The sequence below is a fragment of the Oxyura jamaicensis genome, chromosome 3 (genome assembly GCF_011077185.1).
Source record: "Oxyura jamaicensis isolate SHBP4307 breed ruddy duck chromosome 3, BPBGC_Ojam_1.0, whole genome shotgun sequence".
Classification (NCBI taxonomy): Eukaryota; Metazoa; Chordata; class Aves; order Anseriformes; family Anatidae; genus Oxyura; species Oxyura jamaicensis.
Genome location: NC_048895.1, coordinates 100028774 through 100051592, shown reverse-complemented (window position 1 = coordinate 100051592; position 22819 = coordinate 100028774). Strand labels below are relative to the sequence as shown.

Genomic DNA, 22819 nt, shown 5'->3' with positions numbered 1-22819 from the left:
AGTTCTACGACTTCCACAGAAAAAAACATGTAAGAATCTAAAATCCAGAGCTAATGCAACAGGCTTAATGCCCCAACTCTGTATTTCTGTAGAGAGTGAGCATTAGCTACTCTCCAGGAAGCCAAAGTAAGCACCATAGCAGGAAGGTAAATGGTTATCATGTACCCCTCAAGCTCTCTGGCATAGCTGGAAGATGCACTTTAGAGAGGGACTGTGTATAAACAAGCTGAAACATGGCATGTTTCAAATATGCAGCCTCCAGCCCTCTCTCCTTATAGTAGACATAGGTGGCTCTGAGCTGAACTCAGCCCTCCATCTGTTATATTTTTCTTCTTCAGGCTACCAGCAAGCTCCAGCGCATCTTCCCTGCCTTCAGACATGCAAAAATAGGCCATTCTCTGACCTTAATGAGGACAAACTTCACATAATCCCCAGTGGATAATATTGTTAGTATGAAACAGGCTATTATTTGGCACATTTGGGAACGTCACCTTTTTTTATTACCAGGTAACCAATAGTCTTTGTATGATTGTCTTTCCCCCCTCAGGGCTGGTTATGAGTTCTTTGCTTCCCAAAGATAAATCCTGACAATGACTTTTTCCCTGCTCTCTGGAGGCTCAGAGCAGGCTATTACAGCCTATTGCTTTACATGTTCTTCAGAGTGAAAGCTGTGCATTAGGGATCAATAAAATAGATCACTCTTGCTTCAGGCCATTACACTTGCCTGCATTTATTCCTATAATAAGATGACACTGCATTCCTTACTGTGGATGTTTAAGAAACTTTCCCTGGGAAGAGATTACCCCATTACAGGCCCTGCTACAGACCATTTTGCAGGTTTTGTTATCAGTTGTTTTAAGCAGCAAGACCTTGGCTAAAAGGGTCAGTGACCAGTTCAGGTTGCAGTGTGTAAGGCCCTGTTTTTGCTATATGTACCTATATGTGCAGGTGTTGTGGGAAAAAAAATATATATATATATATATATATTATAAATATATATTGTGTATAATTAATATATTTTTAATCTCTTTATTCCTGAATTAGGCATAACAAACAAACAAACCTCAGGAAAGACACCTCTGCTCCCCTGGTCCCTTTCTTGTCTCCAGTCCCTGTGCTGTTCTTTACACCCCATCCTTTCAGTGCAGGAGGAGTCTGTGCGCTGTGGTTCATACTCAATGGCTCCAGTTTAGTTTCCTCCACCAGTTGCAGTCCCTTTGCAGCTGTACCTCCTCAGACTCCTCTCCATCCTGCCCGGGTGGGCTCTTTGTTCCAGCCCTGCTACATGAACACATACCTCCTTCCTTGGTGCTCAGCAGTGGCTGAGGCAGGGTGAGACTGCCCAGCAGGGCTCCACAGTGTTGTGATGCCCCACAGCCCCAAAAGAAATCAAGCTCTGGTACCAAACCAAGTTGCAGCAGGACCTGAATATCAGGCACAATCCTGATACTACCGTAAACTCCTTGTCCCATCATCTCTGAGAGCAATCCCTCATGATTCAGATGACATATCTTACTACTGATGTCAATTTGCCTTCTCATGTGAATTCTTTGGTACAGGATTTGTCTCTGATTCTGTTTGCAGTGTGCCTACCTTGAGCTGTACCATCTACTATAATAAAAATTGCACGCCAAAGATCAACTCCATGAGCTACTAAGCATTCCTTGGCCGGGGATAACTTTCCTCCATTGATCACATTCCCTGTGTAAGTAGAAGCATCAAGTATGGGTGTAAAAAAAAAAAAAAAAAAAAAAAAAAAGAGTATTGTTTTTATTTATGTAGCATCCTTTTTTTTTTATATTTTTTTTAATGTATTGCATGCCATTGACACTAAGATAACTCCTGCTTTAGATTCTGGAAGGGAGACAAAACAAGGTAGCAAAACAAGAAGTTAAGCCTTGAAAGCTTTTTAGGTGTAATGTTTTTTCTTTACAGTAAATTCAATCTCATAGACCTAACAAAAGAAACAGGTATTTAGGAAGATTATGAATGAGCAATATAGTGAGGACTTGCCATCCATATCTTCTTCACGCAAAATGCACTTTTCCCATTATTAATATTGTTGGTTTTCTAAAACGTGGGTCATTCTGCTGTCTGGATTCTCAGAGCCACGGTGTTTTTTCCTCTCACATTTCATCTTTCTCCTTTATAAAGTTAAGGTTTAAAAAAAAAAAAAAAAAGTGAAATGAAGTGCATCCCAGACCTAAGCCGCTGACCTTAAACTCATTTGTGCCTTTTTTCTATTCTGGGTGTCTTCACTGGCTTTCTTCATCTTCCATTTCTACCTTCATTCTCATCTCATCCCCCTTCCGATAACCTTTTATTCTGTGGGGTCCTAATTGGCTTTGTGTTATTTTCTTCTCTCTCTTTTTTTTTTTTTTTTTTTTTCTGGTTTCCAGACTCTGCTCAGTCTCATTCTTTGTGCCCTTCTTTCCTCTTTCCCCTTTTATCTCCTCCTGTTCTTCTAAAATTTCTACATTTCACTCTCCTACCTTTGGGTACTTTTTCCTGGTGTATTTTTCAACCCCCACTCAGGCTTTACTCTCTACACCGTCTCTTGGGCCTAACCTTCCCCTTCTACTTTTACCCTTCACACATCCCATGGTCTCCCTCACTTCTTTCATGTGTTCCCAGTACCCATTTTTCCCAAATCCCAGTAGGCTCATCCCTGACAGTGGGGCAGGGGTCTCTGTACCTCCATCACCAGAGATCTTGCTCAGCAGAGGAAGTTCTGCCCCAGCTCCAAGAGCCACAGCGAGTAAACCTCACATTGTGTGGGAGCTGAAATCTGGGCACACATGCTCAGTTTGAAGGAAGCCCTGGCCACTGAAATGGGTTGGAGTTGTGCCAGTGGGGGACAGCAGTATCTCATTACCAATTCTCTGAGCCAGTCTCCCCAGCAGTGTAGCTGGGGCAATGACAGCTTTTCAGAGACTTCACATTAACAGGAGCTGCGTCAGGCCATTTTGTGCTTCGCTGGATTTGTACATCAATCTCTCTCACATTCACAATGCCTTCAACTCGTGAAGCAGAGTGAAATCATTAGCACATGATGGTTTTCAGGTGTCTTTACTGCTCCCTGGCTCAGGTTTACCTTCTGGCAAAGGACCAAGATTATTATTGCTGTGCTTATATGTTTTTTTTTAAAAAAAAAAAAAAACCTGCTACATACAATAGTAATAAAGGTTCTTTCATAACAATGGTAATTACAGGTGTTAATTTTGACAGATTACACAAATAGGAAAACTAAGGCAAAGAAATTACAAAGCCTGGCAATGACTGACAATTACTTTGAAATGAAAGATTATCGTGATGCTCCAGTTCCCAGTGCTGAGGCCTGATCATTTGATGGATCCGTGTAACTTTACACAACACATATTTACCTTGATTGTGTTGTTCTCCGTGAGTTACATAAACAGCACTACCTTATGCCTATCACACTGCAAGTATATCAGAGTGGAACAACTTTACTCAAGGCTTAGTCAAACTCAGAAGATTTGGATGTAACAGGCTAGTGCTGTTCTTCCCAACTAGAACATTGCCATCCAGAAGAAACACCATAGCCTCCACAATATACATTACAGTTATTGACTACAATAATGTGGCTGGGATTTCACTCTGTAGTAGATGCTGTTGCTTTAAAATGCTAATTCTTCCCAGATGCTGATTTCTTTACTGAAATTTACTGATTTACTTTAGTACATGTTTTACTATGGAAAGATAAATAATTTATTATGCCATATTTTGGGCAATAGTTTGGGGCATATTTTGTGAAAATGGTGCTTTTCTCCATGGAAACTATAGAAATGCCAGAGGACTAACTTTATTTTTTATTTCTGCTAAAAGGTACTTGGGCACTTAAAATCAATAGAAATTTAGCCCAAAGGAAGACAAGTTTAAGAATAGAAAATATAGAATACTTCCCTTAGTACGTTGCAAAATGGCAATGAAAACCTCTCCAGGTATAACATACAGCCTGATTTTACAGTATGTTTTTCTGTGTATGTGCACAAGTTGTGTGCATAAACAGAGAAAACAACTAGGCAGAGTACCAGAGGAACAAACATTAAAGATCAGAAGCAAGTTTGGGAAACTTTGGCATGCATTCTCTAAACCATGTTAATTTTAACAGACTTAAGTTCATCTTAAGGACCTTAAAACTCCATGTATAAGGAGGCTACAAACTGGCCAAATAAGAAGACACCTTCTTTGTCTCTGTAAGAAGCTGTCAGTTGTGCAAATTAGCCTGTTAGAAATAATGGATTAGTATTTGAATGATGGAGTAGACTTCCACATTACCTTTGAGGCCTGGGACAAGGATTTGAACAGAGCAGGACTCCTCTGCAATATGTTGAGGATATCCAGACCTTAGCAGTGACAGGAAGGCAAGGCTAATTAGAGTCACCAAGAAAACCAGATCTCTCTTCATAATGAGCACTTACAGGTCACTGACTCCTAAACAAAAGAATGAATAAACAGTTATAAGAATTCCAAGACTTTCAACAGTTTCTGAACATATGAAGCAACCTACTACAAATACAATATATTTTTGTATGCCATAACCCACACAGCATGAGAAGGATGCATGCAGGTCCTCCAAGCAGGTTGCATGTCCCAAAAACATACGTAAAATATGTAGCAATGAGTTCAGCAGTTTGTTTTGGAGCTAGATTAAGATAAAGCTCAGAAGAAACTTAATTAAGAAGAAGATTAAATAAAGACAATGACAGGCGACTCTGTTCACTATTTGTCATTGTAGGCAGGAATCTGGAAATGTCAGAGGAGAGTACCTAGTATACAGGCTTGCATTGAAAGATGTCAGTACTAAGTTGTCACTTAGAAGGAGTGCATAGTGCTCTAAAGAGGCAATTCAGTAGGAGATGAGACCAACCTAAAGGCCTGAAATTTCTCTTCCCATCTGCCTGAGCACTGAAATTGTGCCCAGCAAATTGTCTGACACAATAGCCCTCTTGTAACTCAGCAAGAGTGGGAGGGAGATAATATTTCACTACATCATGCAATGAAGTTAAATCAGAGCCTTCAATAAATCCTGAAAAGATTCACCCCTGAAACATACCCTCATCTAAGCTTACAAGTAAAATGACTTGCCTGATATTAGGCTGTGAAAAGATCTCTTGAAAACAACAGTACAGAAATGGAATTTTTGTGAAAAGACCATCAAAAGCTGATATTTAGGAGGTCTACAGAAATACCGTTTGACAAAAGTGTTATTTATGTACTTCTGATGTTTTTCCAGTCCTTCTTTCACCAAGGTTTTGTACTGCACAAACAAGCTAGATGTCATATCAGAGTTTCAAGACAAAGTATCCATGGATCAGTATTTATAGCCCTGACAGAGCTGTGGGCATTTTACATCTAGAACAAGAAGATTGGCCTATATTACTCTCCACTTTCTTATTTCCTTCAAAAATAAGCATAGTAGGGTTAGGTATAGGTAAAGGTAGGGGCAGTACACAGGTCTGCGTATCTCAGCATGATGTGGGTCTAGGATGGTGGATCTGCTATTCTGGGGATGGCCTGAAGGAATAAGTGCCCTTCAGCAGCAACAGGAGAATAAGGAGCTTCAGGGTGAGAGGGAGCTGGTAAAGCAAATACCAAAACACAAGCGATGGAGGAAGAGGAAGGCAAGCTGCCCTCCATGTGCAGCAAAATACAGTTTTGCTTATTCTATTCCTTGCTCTGATTTTAAATTCCACCATCAGCTCTGTAATGTTTCATGGATGTCTCAGCAGCAAGGCTAAGTAAATGAATTTGGAGCTGGGGGAATAAGTTAGTCCCCTGAATTGCTCTCCATTTTGTGTTTCCATTATCCTCTAGGAGAGGACACAACAGGACCACTGCAAGGGAGTCAGCTGGGAGCAGATTTCATCTCCCTCCTCATAAGGGGAAGGCACAGCATGAGTTACAGGTTGCTCTCCCTCGCAATGCTCTCACCACACCATCTGATGCTACCTCTGTACTGAAGGGCAGAGGTGCTCCACAACACACTGAAATTCTCCCAGATCACCCAGATCTAGGCACAGCTGAGTATGCTGCAAGCCCCTTGTGACCCAAGTCTCTTCACCACCTTTCCCTCCAAGAGAGAGCTAAGTGTAAGAGAAGGAGGATCAGGCCTGAAAAAGACAGGGTGTATGTTCAGACCTGGGAAGAGTTTGTGGGTCAAGAGACCCAGGAGAATGTGTCCCTCCAAAAATAAAAAATAAAAAATTAAAAAAATAAAAAAATCCACTGAGCTGCAATATAACAATTTCATTTTTTAGGCCTCTACTTCAGTTTTATATTAGCTTCTAGTCTATCAGATTATAAAACATGCAATCTTACAAGAGATGCATTTTGTACCCTCACAACATTCCTGCCAGATTGCTAAATACTAATGCCATTTACGAAAGTCTCTTCTCATAGCTTAAGGTGTAGGCTCTGGACGGACAACACTCACATGTATGCAGATGTTTATGGTATTTTTTCCCCTTCAAGAGTGCTCAGCTCCCAAAATTTTGCTTATGCTACCATAAGTAAGATGACTGCAGCTCATGCATACATGTCTGAATCAGCTTTAAAAAACCTAGCTCAGGTATTGCTAGGAGCACACAAACCCACAGAAGTACAAACCTCAGCATGGGCTGCTCGAATATTTAGGCCACATTAAGTTTTGTCACAACTGCAGCAATATCACTCATGGTTTCCCAAGACCACAGGCAAAATTGAATTTTTCTACCCCAAGGATGAGGAAGCAGATCTGAAGGAGAAGGTATATAATAAAGATGGACCTGAGAAAACAAATAGCAGAAGCGGGCAAAAAGGAAATAAAGGTAATGGAAATATTGACATTGGATACAAAGCTTCTAGTGCCATGGAGAAGCAGCAACTAGCCCAGCTCTCCATGACTCTGACAGACAAAACCAACAAGAAAACATTTGCCGTGCTGCTGTTCTCTGCTGTCATAGAGGTTGCCTTCTTTGCCCATGCACAGTGCCAGCCGTGATGGCCAGAAACCAAGCCAGGCCACCAGCCACCTGATGGCTCTTTGCTAATGTTATGCAAACCACTGTCCATGTCGGATGGCTGTGATAGCACTCTTCTCCCAAATGCCTTGATGTGCATATGTAATTACTTAAAATACATTAGGTTTGAATCCAGCCACGTTTCCCCAAGAGGAGATCCCAGCCCACAGGTAGGGTTCACTATATCTTAGTTCACTATATCTTAGTGAACTTGGCAGCTTCGAGGGGCTCACAGTATCCACAGTGGATGGTCCTGACTCTATTTGACAAGTACATGATTCACAAGACCGTAAGTGAAAGAGAGACAAAAAAATAGCCAAGAGAAAATGTTGAGAAAGGTAGAGTTGGTTAGTAGTCTCCTTCCAACACCTGAACATAGGTGTTTATCAGCAGCAGCCACCTTTGAGGGATGGGGAACAGGACCATTGTGGACAGTAACCAGTAGCTGGAAGGGATCCTCAAAGATCATCAAGTCCCACTGCTTGACCTCTTCACAGCTAATTAACTTTTTATATTTGGAGACTAGAACTCCACACAACAATCAAGTTAAGGCCACACCAATGCTAAATACAGTGGGAGAATCACCTCTTTAGACCAGCTGTCTACATTGTTTTTAATGCACCCCAAAATGCAATTTGTCCTCTTGGCTGCAAGGGAACACTGCTGGCTCCTATTGAGCCTGCTGTCAACCAGCACCCCAAGGTCCCTTTCTGCTGAGCTGGGTGTATCTCGAGATCTTCCCTTCACTGTCTGGTAGGGCTAGACTTAGTGAGGACTTCAGCATTTGAATATCAGTGCTGGAAGACTTGAAAATGAGGGGGGTCATTCAAGAACAGGCTTTGCAATGCTGAGCTAGGGACCACCACTCCTTATAGGAGAAGGCAGGGAGTTATCACTGCCTCAGCCAGCCAGGATTATTGGCAGCAACTCAGGCCTAGATAGTTACTTTCCAATACCTGAACATATGTGTTCATCAGCAGTGGCCACCTTTGAGGGGTAGGGAATGGGACCATCCCGTGCAGTAACCACATTACAGAAACCAAGGACGTGTCTCCTGCCTCAGCTTGCAGCTCAAGAGAATGGCTGGTGGCCAGCCTGCAGGACATCTCACCTTTTCCTTGAAGCTGGAGCACTTTGGGAGTCAGTAGAAGATCAGACAAAGGCTTTAAAACCAAGCAGTTGAGGTACTCAGCTGAAAGCCTGAAAATCTGGGCAGTTTCAGCACGAGCATCCAGTAGCCGGGTGATAAGGATTCTTGACAGATGAGTAAGAGAGGGGAATGAAACAGCCTGAGACAGAAGGAATTGAAATTAGGAGGGTGCTCCAGTCTCTGCATCTGCATCAGTGGATATAAAAGCAGCACCACCTCAGCCAGTTACATTTTATGGGGTTTCAAACATACCCAGACTACAACTGAAAGATCAAAGCCTCGGGATATGTTAAATATTCATCTGCCTTTGCAAACTCCTACACAGCTCAGGCATGAGACAGGCATTGAGCAGCAGAGAACTGGCAGGGCTGCTTGGTGGTTCTGCTCAGCAGCCAAAAATGAAGAATTTTCTCATCACATGAAACATCCCGTTCACCATCCCCTGCTGCTGCAGAGTTTACAAACCCCAGAGATGCCAGGGATGCACTTCACGCTTCCTCACAACAATCCGACTCTCCAACTCGCACAAAAAATGGACTGTCACTGCACAGCCTCAAGGGAACCATTGTAGAAAACAGCTCCTTGGTTTCAGGCAGGCCACAACACCCCGGCTCCATGTGAACACTCAGGAAATTACCTCGGTCTGAAAATAGTCAGTAGCATAGGAAATCTCTGAAGAGGCTGCAGATTAAACACTTTTATAGAGTCGGCAGCTGCAGTAAAGGGACAAATTAGTACTAGAAATCAAGCCAGAAACACTGTGGATAATACTTTTTCCACCTTTTCTTTTTCTCCTTTAAGAAGAAACCTTCTCTTCCACAACTAAAATAGTCTTTCGTGATTGAAATAAGTTTGATCTCTGTGTATGTACTCCAGAAGCGCCTTTCATTTTAAAGTCCTAGAAAATTCCTTGTCTTTCTACCTTATCTTCAAGTCCTTTCAGACCCAGACTCATAAAGACATTTAGAAAATTAAAGCCCACTGAAAATAGTCCTCAGAAAAGGGTGCCAGTGTGTTTTTCAAACACCATCTCAGTCCATGTTTTGGGGATTTCTTCAGCATTGGAATGACCTATATCAGGAAGAAACCCAGCACATGTAGAAGTGTGAACACTTTCACACTCTGTCATTGAATGATTTGGGTTGGAAGGGACCTTAAAGGTCATCCAGTTCCAACACCCCTACCATGGGCAGGGACACCTCCCACCAGACCAGGTTGCTCAAAGCCCCATCCAGCCTGGCCTTGAACACTCCCAGGGATGGGGCACCACAATTTTTCTATGCATGGGTTGAGTCAAATTTACAGAATCTATAATGGTGGTCATTAAATCAGAGCAAGCATAAAGCTTTGGGGAAAAAAAAAAAAAAAAAAAAAAAGGCAGAGAAGGAGGAACAGGAAGCATTTACATGATTTTCCATTTCAAAAAAAAAAAAAAAAAAGTTAGCAACACACCTTTAAGAACAATAATTTTGTAACAACTTTAGAGACGCAGCAGCTTTGGGGAATCTGCCTGGGTTACTGAGAGATGAGATTTATGGAACCAGATGTCAAGTTCTTTCAAATCCTTGAGAGAGCACTGGGGTACACCTGAGACAGAGCACACCAGAGGCTTGCTAGAAACAATTCTGGGGCCATCCAGGACAGCTGGCACTGGGTACTCCTTAACCACCCTGCTGTGGATGGAGAGCTTCAACACCACTGCAGCAAGCAAATGGCTTGAGCGTGAGGACCCTGGAAATGCCAGCAGCTGCTCTACAAGGGCCAGTGACTTATTGAACTTGGTTAGTTTGGACCTAGAAGCAGCAACACAGGTGTTCTGCCTAGCTGAATCTAAGTCACTGAAAAATGCAGAAGGAAAATGATGCTCTCTGGCATTAATGCTCAGCTGGTCAACAACAAAAGAGACTATAGTCCTCTATAATTCCACGCAATTCTTCTTTGAGGTTATGATTTTAATTCTTCTTTGATTTGTTTTTATTTTACTGACTTATTTTCTCTCGAGTTATAGAAAATAAAATTTTTAAAACATAATTATGCTCCGTTCTCAGGGATCTGAGCTGAGTTATCTGCATCCTGAGTTGACTATATTTCCTGCTACAGACAGACATGTAAATCTGCAGAGGCAGCCCGTGGCTAGAAGAAATACAACACTCAAGGGATGATTTTGAGTCAGTGCTACAGTTTAATTGACAGCTTTCAGCAGTTTTCACTCCCCTGACTTCCCAAGTCTGTTTCACCCACATCCCAACACCTCCCAGAGCTCGCTGGCAGCATGTGCATCCTCAAACACCCAAAGAGGTGTGCCCACAAAGCAATGCCATTGAGATGTCAGGCTGTGACACACACCTCACACTGTTTCAAACACTTTGAACAGATAAAAGACTGATTAAAAAAGAGTTACTTCCCATGATTAGAAAGGTAACACCAGGAGTAGGTTTTTGGGAGAAGCAGGAGGCAGCAGAACTGACAAGCCTCCAGCCACGTGCATGAAGGCAGCTTTCCAGCACTTAGCCCGAACGCTACAGATCATCCCCTGGAGAGGATGTCTTTCACACTGGACATGAAACCTGTGCCACTGACCTTTTCTTTCTCTGTTACAGCCTTGCTGATAACCCTAACCTACGGATGTTTTGTGTAGCAATGTACTTACTTTATCTAAGTGTTCTCTCATTTGTCCTCCCAGCTCCCCCATGCAATACCTTAGGTAATCAAGGGTTCACTCTTCAGCCAAAATACAAAAATCAGAATCAGCAGTAATGTTATTTAAATGCTAAAATGATCATCCACCATTTAACTTTAAAGCCCTGCAATGCTGCAAAGTGTTGATTTAAAGGTTAAAGCAATGAGTTCAAAAAAGAAAAAAAAATACCTAAATGTTAATGCTGTAGGATTGTGGAAACAGGGATCATAACTGCCGTGGTTACAAAGTCTCTGTGAAACCTATGGAGCATGGAGTGGCATAAAGCAGTAACAAATTTCAGGTACTGATGATGCTGAAGAACAGCAAGGTTTGGTGCAGAGGACAAAAGCATGAGTCTAAGCTGATGAGAAGCTAACATTACCTAAAAGTCTAACTGATGGGAAGTCATTGGTTACTCCCTAAAGTGCACTTAATTCTGGCTCAATAGAGCTATTTCCGCAGCCAGTGTTTGTGAGGTGTAAGGGACTGTTAGTTCTGACTGCACCATGTAGGTGCCCTTGTCACATGTAGGAATAGTTGCCTCACTTTTCATTGAGAATAATGTTTTTAAAAGTTGTGAGACAAATTTGTTCCTGATGTAGTTCTGCTGATGTCAACTAGTTTATGGCAGAATTGACTTAACATCATCTGTGCTGAAAATATAAAATTAGGGCTTCAGCAAGGGTGAGAGAAAGACTGGTGCCAGAAGGAGGCAAGTACCTTTTCAAAACCTACCAGCAGAGGGAGATGGGACTCACATGATTTCTTGCCCTGAATGTCAAATGTCTCACCACAGTTCTGTGTGGTGTGTTGGATGGTAACAAGTAATATTTGTGTAGAATTTTGTGTGAAGTATTTGTCAGAAATAACTAGAAATGCTAAACAAAAATGTCTCCCACAAGGTTTTAATTAAAATCCCGTTATACAACAATCTCTCTGCTATAGCCTTGTTTGCATATATAATTAGCAGAAATAGTTTGTGATTTTGGGTGTCATGCTTGAAATATGTCAGATTGAATTATCAGTATTCCTAACCACCCCCACACCCAAAATATGCCATTTGAATACAGGTGTCAGTAATTTTAAGAACCCACACCTAAACTGTCTCAGTTCAATCCCACTCCTTTCAAGCATCCACAGGAAAACCTGATGTTATCTCCACACACATTACTGTAGGAACTAAAACACCAAGGAGTCACTGAGAATCACTGAATAGTCTAGAAAATGCTGCAGGAAATATTCCCTTACATAAATGAATACATATTGTTTACATATGCATTTTTCATCTTATTTCTGAAGGTTTAGGGCACCTCTTTTCAACACTCCACATCCACAGAAGCATAGGACTGGCTGCACATATTGGTGTGCAATATTTAAGTATCTAATGCCTGTTCAACCAACTTACTCCTTCCAACATGCTCTAGCCCTCCAGGTGCCTAGAAGTTTTCCAGGTGGGCCTGCCCATTGACTTTGTGAGGGTGCTGAACAGGCTCTCAGTGCAAATATAATCCAGGCAGGGTGGTCCAGATCCCCAGCTAAATCCTCTGAGGTGCAGGGACCAGGCAGAAAGACCCCTCAACTTCCCCAACACATCAGCAGCAGCGTGTGCCTTTTCCACAGCAGAAAAGCCACTCAAGTACTGATCCAAAAGGTGAGAAATGCCAGCTCTGGAACAGCCTTAACCAAAAAGGATGAGAGTCCACAACTCCAGCTCCTCGGGAGAGTAATGCTCACACTGGATGGATGCTACATGTGAAATCAGGGTACACTCAGGCACACCAGATTAAAAGATGGAAGACAGGTAGGGAAGAAGCCTGCCTGAAGGCAACTCAAGCCTAGCAGTAGGACACTGGGCTTAAAAACAAAGGAAAATGAGTCTATTGTGAGACATAAAGCAGTCAAGTAACAACACTCATGTATTGATAGTATTGATACAGGATTAGGAATGTCTACATAGAGGACAAACTCTAATTAAAGTACATAATAATGAGACTTTGTGAAAAGTAAAGAAGAGATATAGGATGTTCCTCCTACTAGCAGGAGGAATACAAGGCACAAGTGAAGAATGTGGGAGATCTAACCTGAGGAGAATGGCAGAGAAAGGACAGAGATGGCACTATCCCAGAGTACTCATGGAGTGGAGAAAGGTTTGCTTTCTGTTCCTCCAAAAGAGCAGAAGCAGCTTTATCCCATCTTCTCATGCATTAGATATCATATCAGCTGAACTTAAAGGAGGTTCTAGGATCAAGGCTTTGACACTTGACTGCTGCTCAGTCCTTCTGAATGCCGCAAGTGCAGCATCTCAGAAAAGTGAGCTACGAGACAGAACACTGCTGGCATTAAGGCATGCCTATTTATCAGGGCAGCTTTGCTTAGATCTAGATCTCAACCTTGGAGAGATTACAGGCAGACACTTGGGTGGGATTCAGTCATTCTGGCTTAGATTGCAAATGTGAGAAAAATCATCCTGAGTTCCCTATATCAAGTCAGAGAAAGGCACCTATCTATGACAATTCATTTCTTCCTAAAATAGGTCAGATAATTGGCTCTCTAGAGGCATGCATTCATTTCCCAGCCTTGTAAGTATGTAAAGTTAGGTGAGGGGAGTCCCACTGCCACCATTAGCTAAGCCCAGCTACCTGAGGAGTAACAGCAGTCTGGCTCCCCTGCTGCAGTCACACATTACCCTCCCCTTCTTCATACGGTCACCAACAGCCATCTGATCCCACATTGAGCTAGCACAGCGCTCTAAGGCAGCAGAAAACTATTCCTCTTTCTGTAATGTTATTTTTCAGTTGATTTAGTTGCTTGGCTCCCCGTGAGGGTAAAATGGCCATCCACTCCTGTGAAGAATGTTGCCAGCCAGGGAAAGAAACACACTTGGCAGGAGTTGAGGTAGCCTTCAGTGTGTTATAAAACTGTGCCCTCGCATACCAGAGGCATACAGAAAACAGAAAGATATGTAACTGAAAGTAGTAATGGGACTAAATTCACCAGAACAGGGAGAAGAAAAAAAAAAAAAAAAGTGGGAACATAATTAAGGAGTGGGAATATTTTAAAAATGATGAAAGATATGGCAAAATACCAGGCTGCAGTGGAAACTAATATCTAGCAAAAGATACAGAGCTAAGGAATTACAAGATGAGACATTTTGCAGTAGCGTGCAAGCCACCAAGAGTCATGGAAGTGATCCAGAAGTATTATCCTCAAATGACAGGGACATGCTTCTCAGAATATCTCCAGCATAACAAAACACCATGGCACATAAGCATGCATGATCAAAATCTTGCATTTGAACTGGGGCATTGTCAATGAAATATCAGCAATATATCCATATAGCAATAGCAATAGAAGCAAAACAGTGGAGGGAAAACAAAGAAGTTCATATTGACCTGATGTAATTTTGTAAAAGCATATGCAAAGACACGTGATTACTGAAGATGACTACATATTAACAAAGCTCTCAGAAGATAAAACATATTCTTATGTGAGGATGCTACAGCAGATTTGACCACTCATTTCATATCATTGGCAACACTCAAGATCCTACTTAGAAGGCATGTCTAATGGTAGCCAGCTGAAAGATGATGTTCAGTGGAAAAATATTTTCCAGAGCAGCTTTTATACCACAGCACGTACGTTTGGAGTCCTTTGCTATGTACAGTGCACTGACCTAAAAGACTTAAAGAATTAAGAAAAAATACAAGTGGTTGCATGCAATTTGAAGTGCTTTTAACAACCTGGTTTCATTTTGAGAAATAAATTTTAGTTCAGAAAGAAGCAGACAAATTGTTCTACAATTTGCAAACAAGGCCATTTAAACTGGAGGTGTTACTTCCCTTATCCATATGCCAAGATGTTTCTGCTGCCAAAAGATTCTTGAGGATGACAACTCCCTTTGGGATTTTTTCATTAATTTCCTTTATCTAACCAACTGCCCCGAGTGATTCCTTTATTTTAATAATATATGTTTCTAAGGAAGAATATAACAAGCCATGTTAAGTAAGTGATAACTACTGGCATCTCCACCTGCTTTGGTGCTCAGCAAATTTACAATCATTAAGGTTGGAAAAGACCTCCAAGATCATTCAAAATCTCGAACAATAGCCGCAGATGCATCTTCACACAGCCAGAACATGACCAGAGGCAATTTGCACACATTAAGAAGCTGCACATCAGCTATGATCACTTGAACTTTCAGATGCCTCAGCGTGCATATGCTTAGCATTTATAGGACACTTACAAGAGCAGAAAGTAATGCTACAGCTCTGATTCTGCAGCCAACAGCTAAGGAAAAGGTTTCAGAGGTGTTAAAAAATGAATTAACCTTGTTCTGGCTGAAATCCCAGCACCTGCCAGTTGACATAAGCAAAGGAAGGATAAACAACAACAACAAAATTAGACCTGCCACAAAGTTATTTAGTGCTGCCAAAAAGGCATGCAGGAATCAACTCTGAACATATCAGAAACTCCACGGGCACAACACTAATTTGACATTTAACATCATTACTCCTGAAGTCAAGGAAAAATATGAATGCAATCACATGTAAACTCAGTCTAAATGGGCAAATACATGCTTAAAAAGAGAGTTGCTTAGAAGACTATAAAGAAAGTTATTACCAGAGTCATTAAAGTACCTGAGAGACTCTGGCATTAAATACCACCAGATTCATTTTACAGGCCACGAGGTACACTCTGTTGGAGCTAAGATAGCATCTTCTCTGGTCATTGCAAGTTAGTGTGGCTTATACAATTTTAACATGTGCCATCCAGAAACTAAACTAGGGATTTGCAAGGCATGGAATGCCCAACTGTCCTCTTTTCAGGTGGAAGGGATTCAAGTTAAAAATGAAACCTCCCTAGGATTTATAGAGCGCACTCCTTCAGCAGCGTATTTAGATCCCATTATACCTGAAGCAACACAGAAGAAGAGGTAGCAGTGTATATAGTCTGTGAAAAAAAATAAATAAAAATCAATGGTCATTTAAGGCACTCCTGGAATATAGCTCATTTACCCATCTCCACAGATCTCGTGAAGATGATATGGTTGCCTACGCATCTGATTTTCAGAGTTTAAATTTAAATAATCCAACCAGAATAATTCTGGAGACATGGTACTCAGGACAATAAGATAATTGGAAACAGATGGAAATTCACACATTCTACCTAAGAAGAATATCATAAAGACTTCTTCAAATAAATCAGGTTCCTCTCTGCTATTTTTTAACAAAACAAGCAAAGACCATATGTGATTACTACATGAAGAAATTTGCCTTGAATTTTCAAGGGCAGTCTTCAAAAGGCCAAAGAAAGAAACAGATACTGAAAAACCCTAAAGATTTAAGCTTTAGATTATTCAGAATTACTCATGGAGCAGACATGGTGAAATTATTGTGTGTTGTCTAATGATTTTAAACTAATTTTGAGCAGTTTAATGTTAATATATTCATGACTTATATATAACATTTATTAAAAAAGAAAAAAAAAGGAAAGCAGAGAGTGAATAGAGTTTTTGGCACACCAAAAAAAAAAAAAAAAAAAAGAAAAGAAAATCAATTCTGATGGGAAGATATTCAACAGCAAAAGAATAAAACTACTTAAATATTTCTTTTCAACTACAGCTTGTAACACAGCTCTTACTATGGTCATCCATCTCTCAATTGGTTTTGAATTGCAAGTGCACTGCACAACCTGAGAAACATTGCAAATGTGTCTGTGTATGCTGCTGAGAGCACACACATGAGCAGTGCTTCTCTTGCTCTACCAAGAATTCTCAGTATCTGTTTCCTAACATTTCTTGTCCCTGCTTTCTCATCGACACCCCTCTAATGAGACATTTTCTTTTCCTATGAAATAAGGTATCTTTTTGTTACTTCCTGTGATAGGCCTTCAATAATTTCTAGTCTGGTCTGGTGTTTGTATTTTGACTAGTCATAATTACTATGCCATCCAACATTGCAGTTCATTCACATCATGTATAGTTGGGTATGGATTTTTTTTTTTTTTGAAAGACTTTTGTTTCCAATGCCAAAAAATGGGTGATCTATTATAGATGTCTCTGATGACAATCATAAAGTCTTATATTAAATAATGTCCTTGCTACAGCTTCCACACTTTGTCTCTGCTTAATTCTTGTACACCAAAGGCTATAGATTATATTGGAGTTATTTAAAGAAAGATATGCTTGCGAACCCTTTTAAAATGGTTGTGAGTTATTTTGGTGCCTTCTTTAGTGAAGGTGAGTGATTTATGAACACTTCGGTCTTTCTTCATGATGCTTTTTTTATCAAGAGAAGTACTACTTCACACAAGCTTTGCTGTTCAGCCCTTACAGCATGGACAACACTGGCAGACTGTTCATTCAGACCAGATGGAGACCAATTCAACTCATGATCCATGTTCTCTTGAAGGCCCATGGACTATATCTAAGGGGTCCACTAGAGACAACTAAATGCATGACTTTTATTAGCAAGTTCCAATACATGCTAAAATCACCACCCTCACCATCATTGAGAGGGACATGCATAATTTAGAGGGACCTGCAACTAAACATGAAAATAACTGAACAAATTGAACAGAACATCTTAGAGAGCTATCAATAGGATTTCTTATTATCTGTGCTTATTATAACACAATTAGTGAATCATACTAACAGTATCCAAAGTTACAGTGAAGGAAAAGACCTTCAAGATCATCAAGTCCAACCATCAACCTGACCTACTGAGTCCTAACAATAAGCCATGTCACTTAGTGCTATACCCAGATGTTTCTTAAATACCTCCAGGGATATGGACTCAATCACTTCCCTGGGCAGCCTGTTCCAGTGTTTGATCACACTCTCCATGAATAAGCTCTTTCTAATGTCCAATCTAAAGCTCCTCTGGAGCAACTTGAGACAATTTCATTGCATCCACGCTTAAAATCAGAAAAATAAAGATGAATAACTGGAACCTAAGCACAACCATGGACATCTTCATTTTTCAACGCCCCCCCACAAAGAGCAGCCAAGAACTAAAGTAGTTATCTTTCCATTCTCCACCCTTTACCTTCATTCTTCATGCCAAAAATAAAAAAGATACCTACTTAACACTGGTGATACTACCACTGAATCTGCATCTGTGGCCTCTTCCCAACTTCAACCAAATCACCCCAAGCCTCATTCTCCAAACAACTCTGTCATAAGAGGATGCACCTGTGGTTTTGTCAGGTTAGTGACAAGGGCACCGTTCTAGCAGATAGGAGATGGGCACTGAAGCAGTGGAAGGAACTGGATGCAGATCCCCACTCCCCAGAGAAGTGCTCCTTGACAGTAGATTACAAAGAAGCTCGGTGGCAGCACTCAGCTTTCCGAGAACTATTTACAGAGCCAGTTTCTGAAGTCTCTCTGCCAGAAGGACAACATGCAACACACTTCCAAAATGTTTCAGCCATAGAGCACTTCAGCACGTAAACACTTTGGGTTCTTGGGCTGCAGCCAGGTGCCTCACTTGCAGCTTTGGAAATTGTTTGTCCATATCCACATTTTACTCAGGTGCTTTATTCAGTGTAGGAAGAAACCAATGTAATAATACCTCAAACTTCTCACCATCTGCCTTTCTACTCTGTTCTGGCCTCTAGAATGCCTTCATAGAATGGCCTGGGTTGGAAGGGACCTCAGGGATCATTAAGTTCCAACCGTCGTCCCCTCCCACCCCCCGCCATGGGTAGGGACGCCACCCGCTAGATCAGATTGCTCAGGGCCTCATCCAACCTGGCCTTGAATACCTCCAGGGATGGCGCATCCGCAGCTTCTCTGGGCAGCCTGTTCCAGTGCCTCACTATCCTGAGTGAAAAAGTTCCTTCTAACCTCTAATTTTAAGACCATTCACCCTTGTCCTATTATTATCTACCCAAGTAAAGAGTCCTTCTTCATCCTTTTTTATAAGATGCCTTGAAGTATTGAAAGGCTTTGATGAGGTCTCCCCGGAGCCTTCTATCCTTTAGGCTGAACAGCCCCAGCTCTTTCAGACTGTCTTTGTAGAAGTGATGCTCCAGCCCCTTGATCATCTTTGTGGTCTTCATCTGGACACACTCTAACAGCTCCACATCCTTCTTGTGCTAGGGACTCCAGACATGGATGCAGCACTCCAAGGGGGACCTCACCAGGGCAGAGCAGAGGACAATCGCCTCCCTCAGGATGATGCCTTACGGACATCCTAACTGGTTTCCTGATGCAGTTTGGAGGAAGCATCATCCAAACAGTCACAACAGATAAGGATCCTTGGATCCTAATAAACAAGTAAGAGACTGGCCCAGCAATGAAGAACTTGAGCAGCTTCAGTTCTCTTCTTGCCTACAGACATCTTAAGCACCTAAGGGCATATCATCCAGGCCAAGATTTGTTTGAACAGGCATTTAGACGGGTGAGACAAGACCTTGTTGGATTTTAAGAACCACCACTTCCAAAAGCCTCGGGCTCCTGGGAGGTTGTTTTCCTCTCGACTCCTTCACAGCTTACCTCCCTCCCCAAATTCCATCATACTGTGTATTTGCAGCTTGCAGTTCCAAGTATATAAAATGGAACACTTCTGGCACAAAAGTTGGCAGAAACACCAAAAAGTCTCAGAAGCATTTTTAAACATTTTCTCCCTTGTATGGGCTTTTGTGTTGATGGAAACAGAAGGTTTTTGAGCCTTCTGCTGACACTCCTAACCCTCCCGACAGGTCATGCTTTCAAGGCCCACAGCAAACTGGGTGGTATGGGGCTCACATGCAAAGCATTCAAGCTTTAAACTAGCTGACAATTATCTACGAGCAGTTAGAGAGCCTTATCCTACATCTCATTCCTTACCAGCCTCTTTCACTGGAGTGCACTTCCCAAAATACAGCACAGTGCTGCTTGCATCAAGGGAAATCGCACTGAGTCCCTGGGCACAGGGCCTTACGGGAAGCATGGTTCAGCCGGGAAGTCCAGCCAGTAGTGAAATGCAGTGCAAAGCACAAACTACAGTTCCCAGGAGACACTGTGAGTATATTTTTGGCTAAACTCTTCTGGTTTTCAGCCAAAATACTTTGAAAAAAGAACTAAACTACCCTGGAAAGCTGACACTTCTCCTAAAAAAAAAAAAAAGCTGTTTTGTCAAGAGCCTTCCCACTTCAGAATGATTCTCAATTGAGATTTTTTGGGCAGCCTTAAAGCTGACTAAATGGAGCTTTTGAAATAGAGTAAAATCATTCAGAAGTAATCAGAAAAATAGCACTCATCATTATGATGCACAATTTGTAAGTTACTGTGCAATTCTTCGCTGACTGTAAGATTACAGCATGTTTAAAATGCCATTTTGACAATGCATTTAAGTCACATATTCTTTCCTGTATTAATTTTATTTTAACAAATGCATGCAAGAATTTTGTGAAAGACAGTCCTAACAATTTTAAGAAGAACAGTCAGGTTGGAAGTGTTACTTATATACAATATCTACATACCTTATTTATGTTGCAACAATCAGTAGAAACAGTAAAAACTATTAAGGATATGTCTAACTAGTTGTCACAGACAAAGACATCCTAACATCATTCTCATGAGTGAGAACTTTAAATCAGTGTTTGTTTCATATTTTTCAGTCACTATAATGCCTTAAAATATCATGATCCTTCCTTAAATGATTATATAAACATGAAATGTACAAAAATGGAGATCTCATTTTCAAAAACAGAAGCATAGGACAGTAGTTTCCTAATGTATCTCTAAAATCTTTCACTACCCAAATATAAAAAGCTGTAGTATTTCCAGCCAAGAGTCTCTCTGTTTCACTGTATGGCAAATGAAGCTGTGTATTTCAGTTTTACAAAGTCACTTGATTTTGTCAGAAAAGAATCCCCTTCCTGAATTCCTCTATTTGAGCACATGTATTTATGCACAGAGGTCAGAATGGAAACTCTTAATTCCTTTTATGAATCCTAATTTTTCATATCCCATGACTCAAAGGCAGGCATGTGGCCTTCTGGTTACTGAACTTGGCTTACTCTCATCGTCCAGCTCATTTAGATAGCTTTCTGCCTTTACACATCCTTAATTTTCATTAGACAGTCCTGTATACTACTGCTACCAACTTGATTTGGTTTTAACTGAGTTAATTAATTACCCACTGGTGTAATTCTATCCCTTACTGGATCCACTGTCATCTGCTTCACTTCTGCAATGTCAGTCTTTATTCTCTGCCTTTCAGCTGTATTAAAAGCTCACTTTGTAAAGTAGGAAATAGCCAGCCACTTAGGAATAAAAGTAGAAGGATGGAGAAAAGCACTGAGCACTTCCAAAATTAAACTATCAGTCAGGTATTACCAGGAATCAGAACCCCTTAATAAGCTGCATTAACTTTCCATTGCATGAAAAATTAAAACACCACTTCATCCTTTGTTGCTCAAATAAAAGAATGAGCTCCTTCAATGGCACTTGAACATTTTATATACAAATCCCACACTGACCAATAATTTTATGATCTAACCTATGAGGCACAGGGGTGCCTCAGACAGAAAGGTCCCACATTATCTGCTAGAACAGAGCAAGCTGTTATTCCTCTTACCTTCCCCTGCTATGCAGCCATTGCCAATCATATTTTGCTGCTTACAAGACATCCCCCTAACAAACATCCAAGCTTTTTTCCTCCGTGTTTCTAGAGAGCAAAAGCATAAAAGCCTCTTACCTTATGGTTGCTGAGAAAATGGGAACTGCAGAACACTCTGTGCCTGCAGGGACACTGCACAGATGAACCTCATTGCTGCTGTTTACAGAAGTCTGACAGTTTTTAATTTGAAAAGAGGTTGTCTTTTGCTTTTCGACAGTTCAACAAATCAGACAACACAGTTGCAAGTGTTATCTGTAAACAGCTTCCTGTTTGAAATAGATCAGCTGTCCTGTAGGACAATAATTAGGAAAGAAGTGTGGGAAAGCTGAAGAGGTCCATGATGTAAGCTTTTTATTTTGGGAATGTACTTTTTTGGGAATGCACTCTTACTCTCCCCTCCTCCTCTCTAGCAGAGAACCCCTTTTTAACCATTTAGATCTATTCAGCTCCAAGTAATGCACGCAACTGCCCTAGGACAGCACTTTCCTTGCTTTACTTCATTTCTAACAACTGATATGACAACACAGGGAGTGCAGCAGTGAATATGACCGAGTTATGTGAATAATTAACACACTTTCCCTAGTGAAACTCTCCCCACTCCTGCTGTTAGCTGTAGCATTCTTGACTTACTGAGTGGAAACATGCATGTATTTCAGAGCTGAGTCTCAATTCTCCACAACAATGCTGTTATCCACATGACAGGCTTCAAGATATTTTTTTTAAAATACACCTTTGACATCACTTTTTGTAAGTGAGAAAGAAAGATACAGAAATTCTTCAGTATTCTTACACAGTCCTAAAATGCAAAAAGAATCTTTCTGTACAAGAATCTGATTTGCTCTCGTAGAGGTGTATGTCCTCTCCATCGAGGATTTCATACTGTGGTGGGGGTTGCAATGTGCTTTGATAGACTTTTCCCACTCTGCTCATGACTGGCAGTGTCCTCTCTCCCTGAGAAGCCCCCTCCATGCACTCCTCTCCCGGCCCTGGGGAGTGCAGCCTCCTTCCCCACCACAGCCCCCACTTGAGGCTTCACCACTCCACACCTGAGAGGTTTTACACGTGAGGGAAGGGTGCTGTTGGCAGAGCTATCCCCCTCTCTTCTGGAGGATGGAATTTGTTCAGGCAGCGCATCCCCACCTCTGGGGAGGTTGCAGCAAAACAGGCAGTAAGGGGGAAAAAAAGACAAAAACCTGGTATCACAGATACCACAGCAGTACAGAGGTAGCGGTGCCTCACATTCAGAAACCACCTTTACAAGGGTTGAACCTCTCCTACATCACCGTGTTTTCAAGCTGGGTGGGAACCTGGCTGCCTCTCCTCCATCAGCTTCCACGTTTCAACGCCCACCAGATGGTCA

General features: G+C 41.4%; 1 protein-coding gene across 2 annotated transcripts in view; it reads right to left on the bottom strand.

Moving 5' to 3' along the window:
- Positions 1 to 22193, bottom strand: part of COLEC11 (collectin subfamily member 11) — a 39187-nt gene extending 16994 nt beyond the window's left edge. Inside the window, exons 1-2 of one of the 2 annotated variants that reach the window (XM_035320990.1) lie at positions 21538 to 22193; positions 4300 to 4455 (exon numbers count right to left, since the gene is read on the bottom strand). In XM_035320990.1, the coding sequence (XP_035176881.1) occupies positions 4300 to 4429 (130 nt within the window). In that variant the 5' untranslated portion in view covers positions 4430 to 4455; positions 21538 to 22193. The remainder of the gene's footprint in view (positions 1 to 4299; positions 4456 to 21537) is intronic. The other variant, XM_035320991.1, reaches the window with a different exon arrangement.
- Positions 22194 to 22819: the final 626 nt, after the last annotated feature.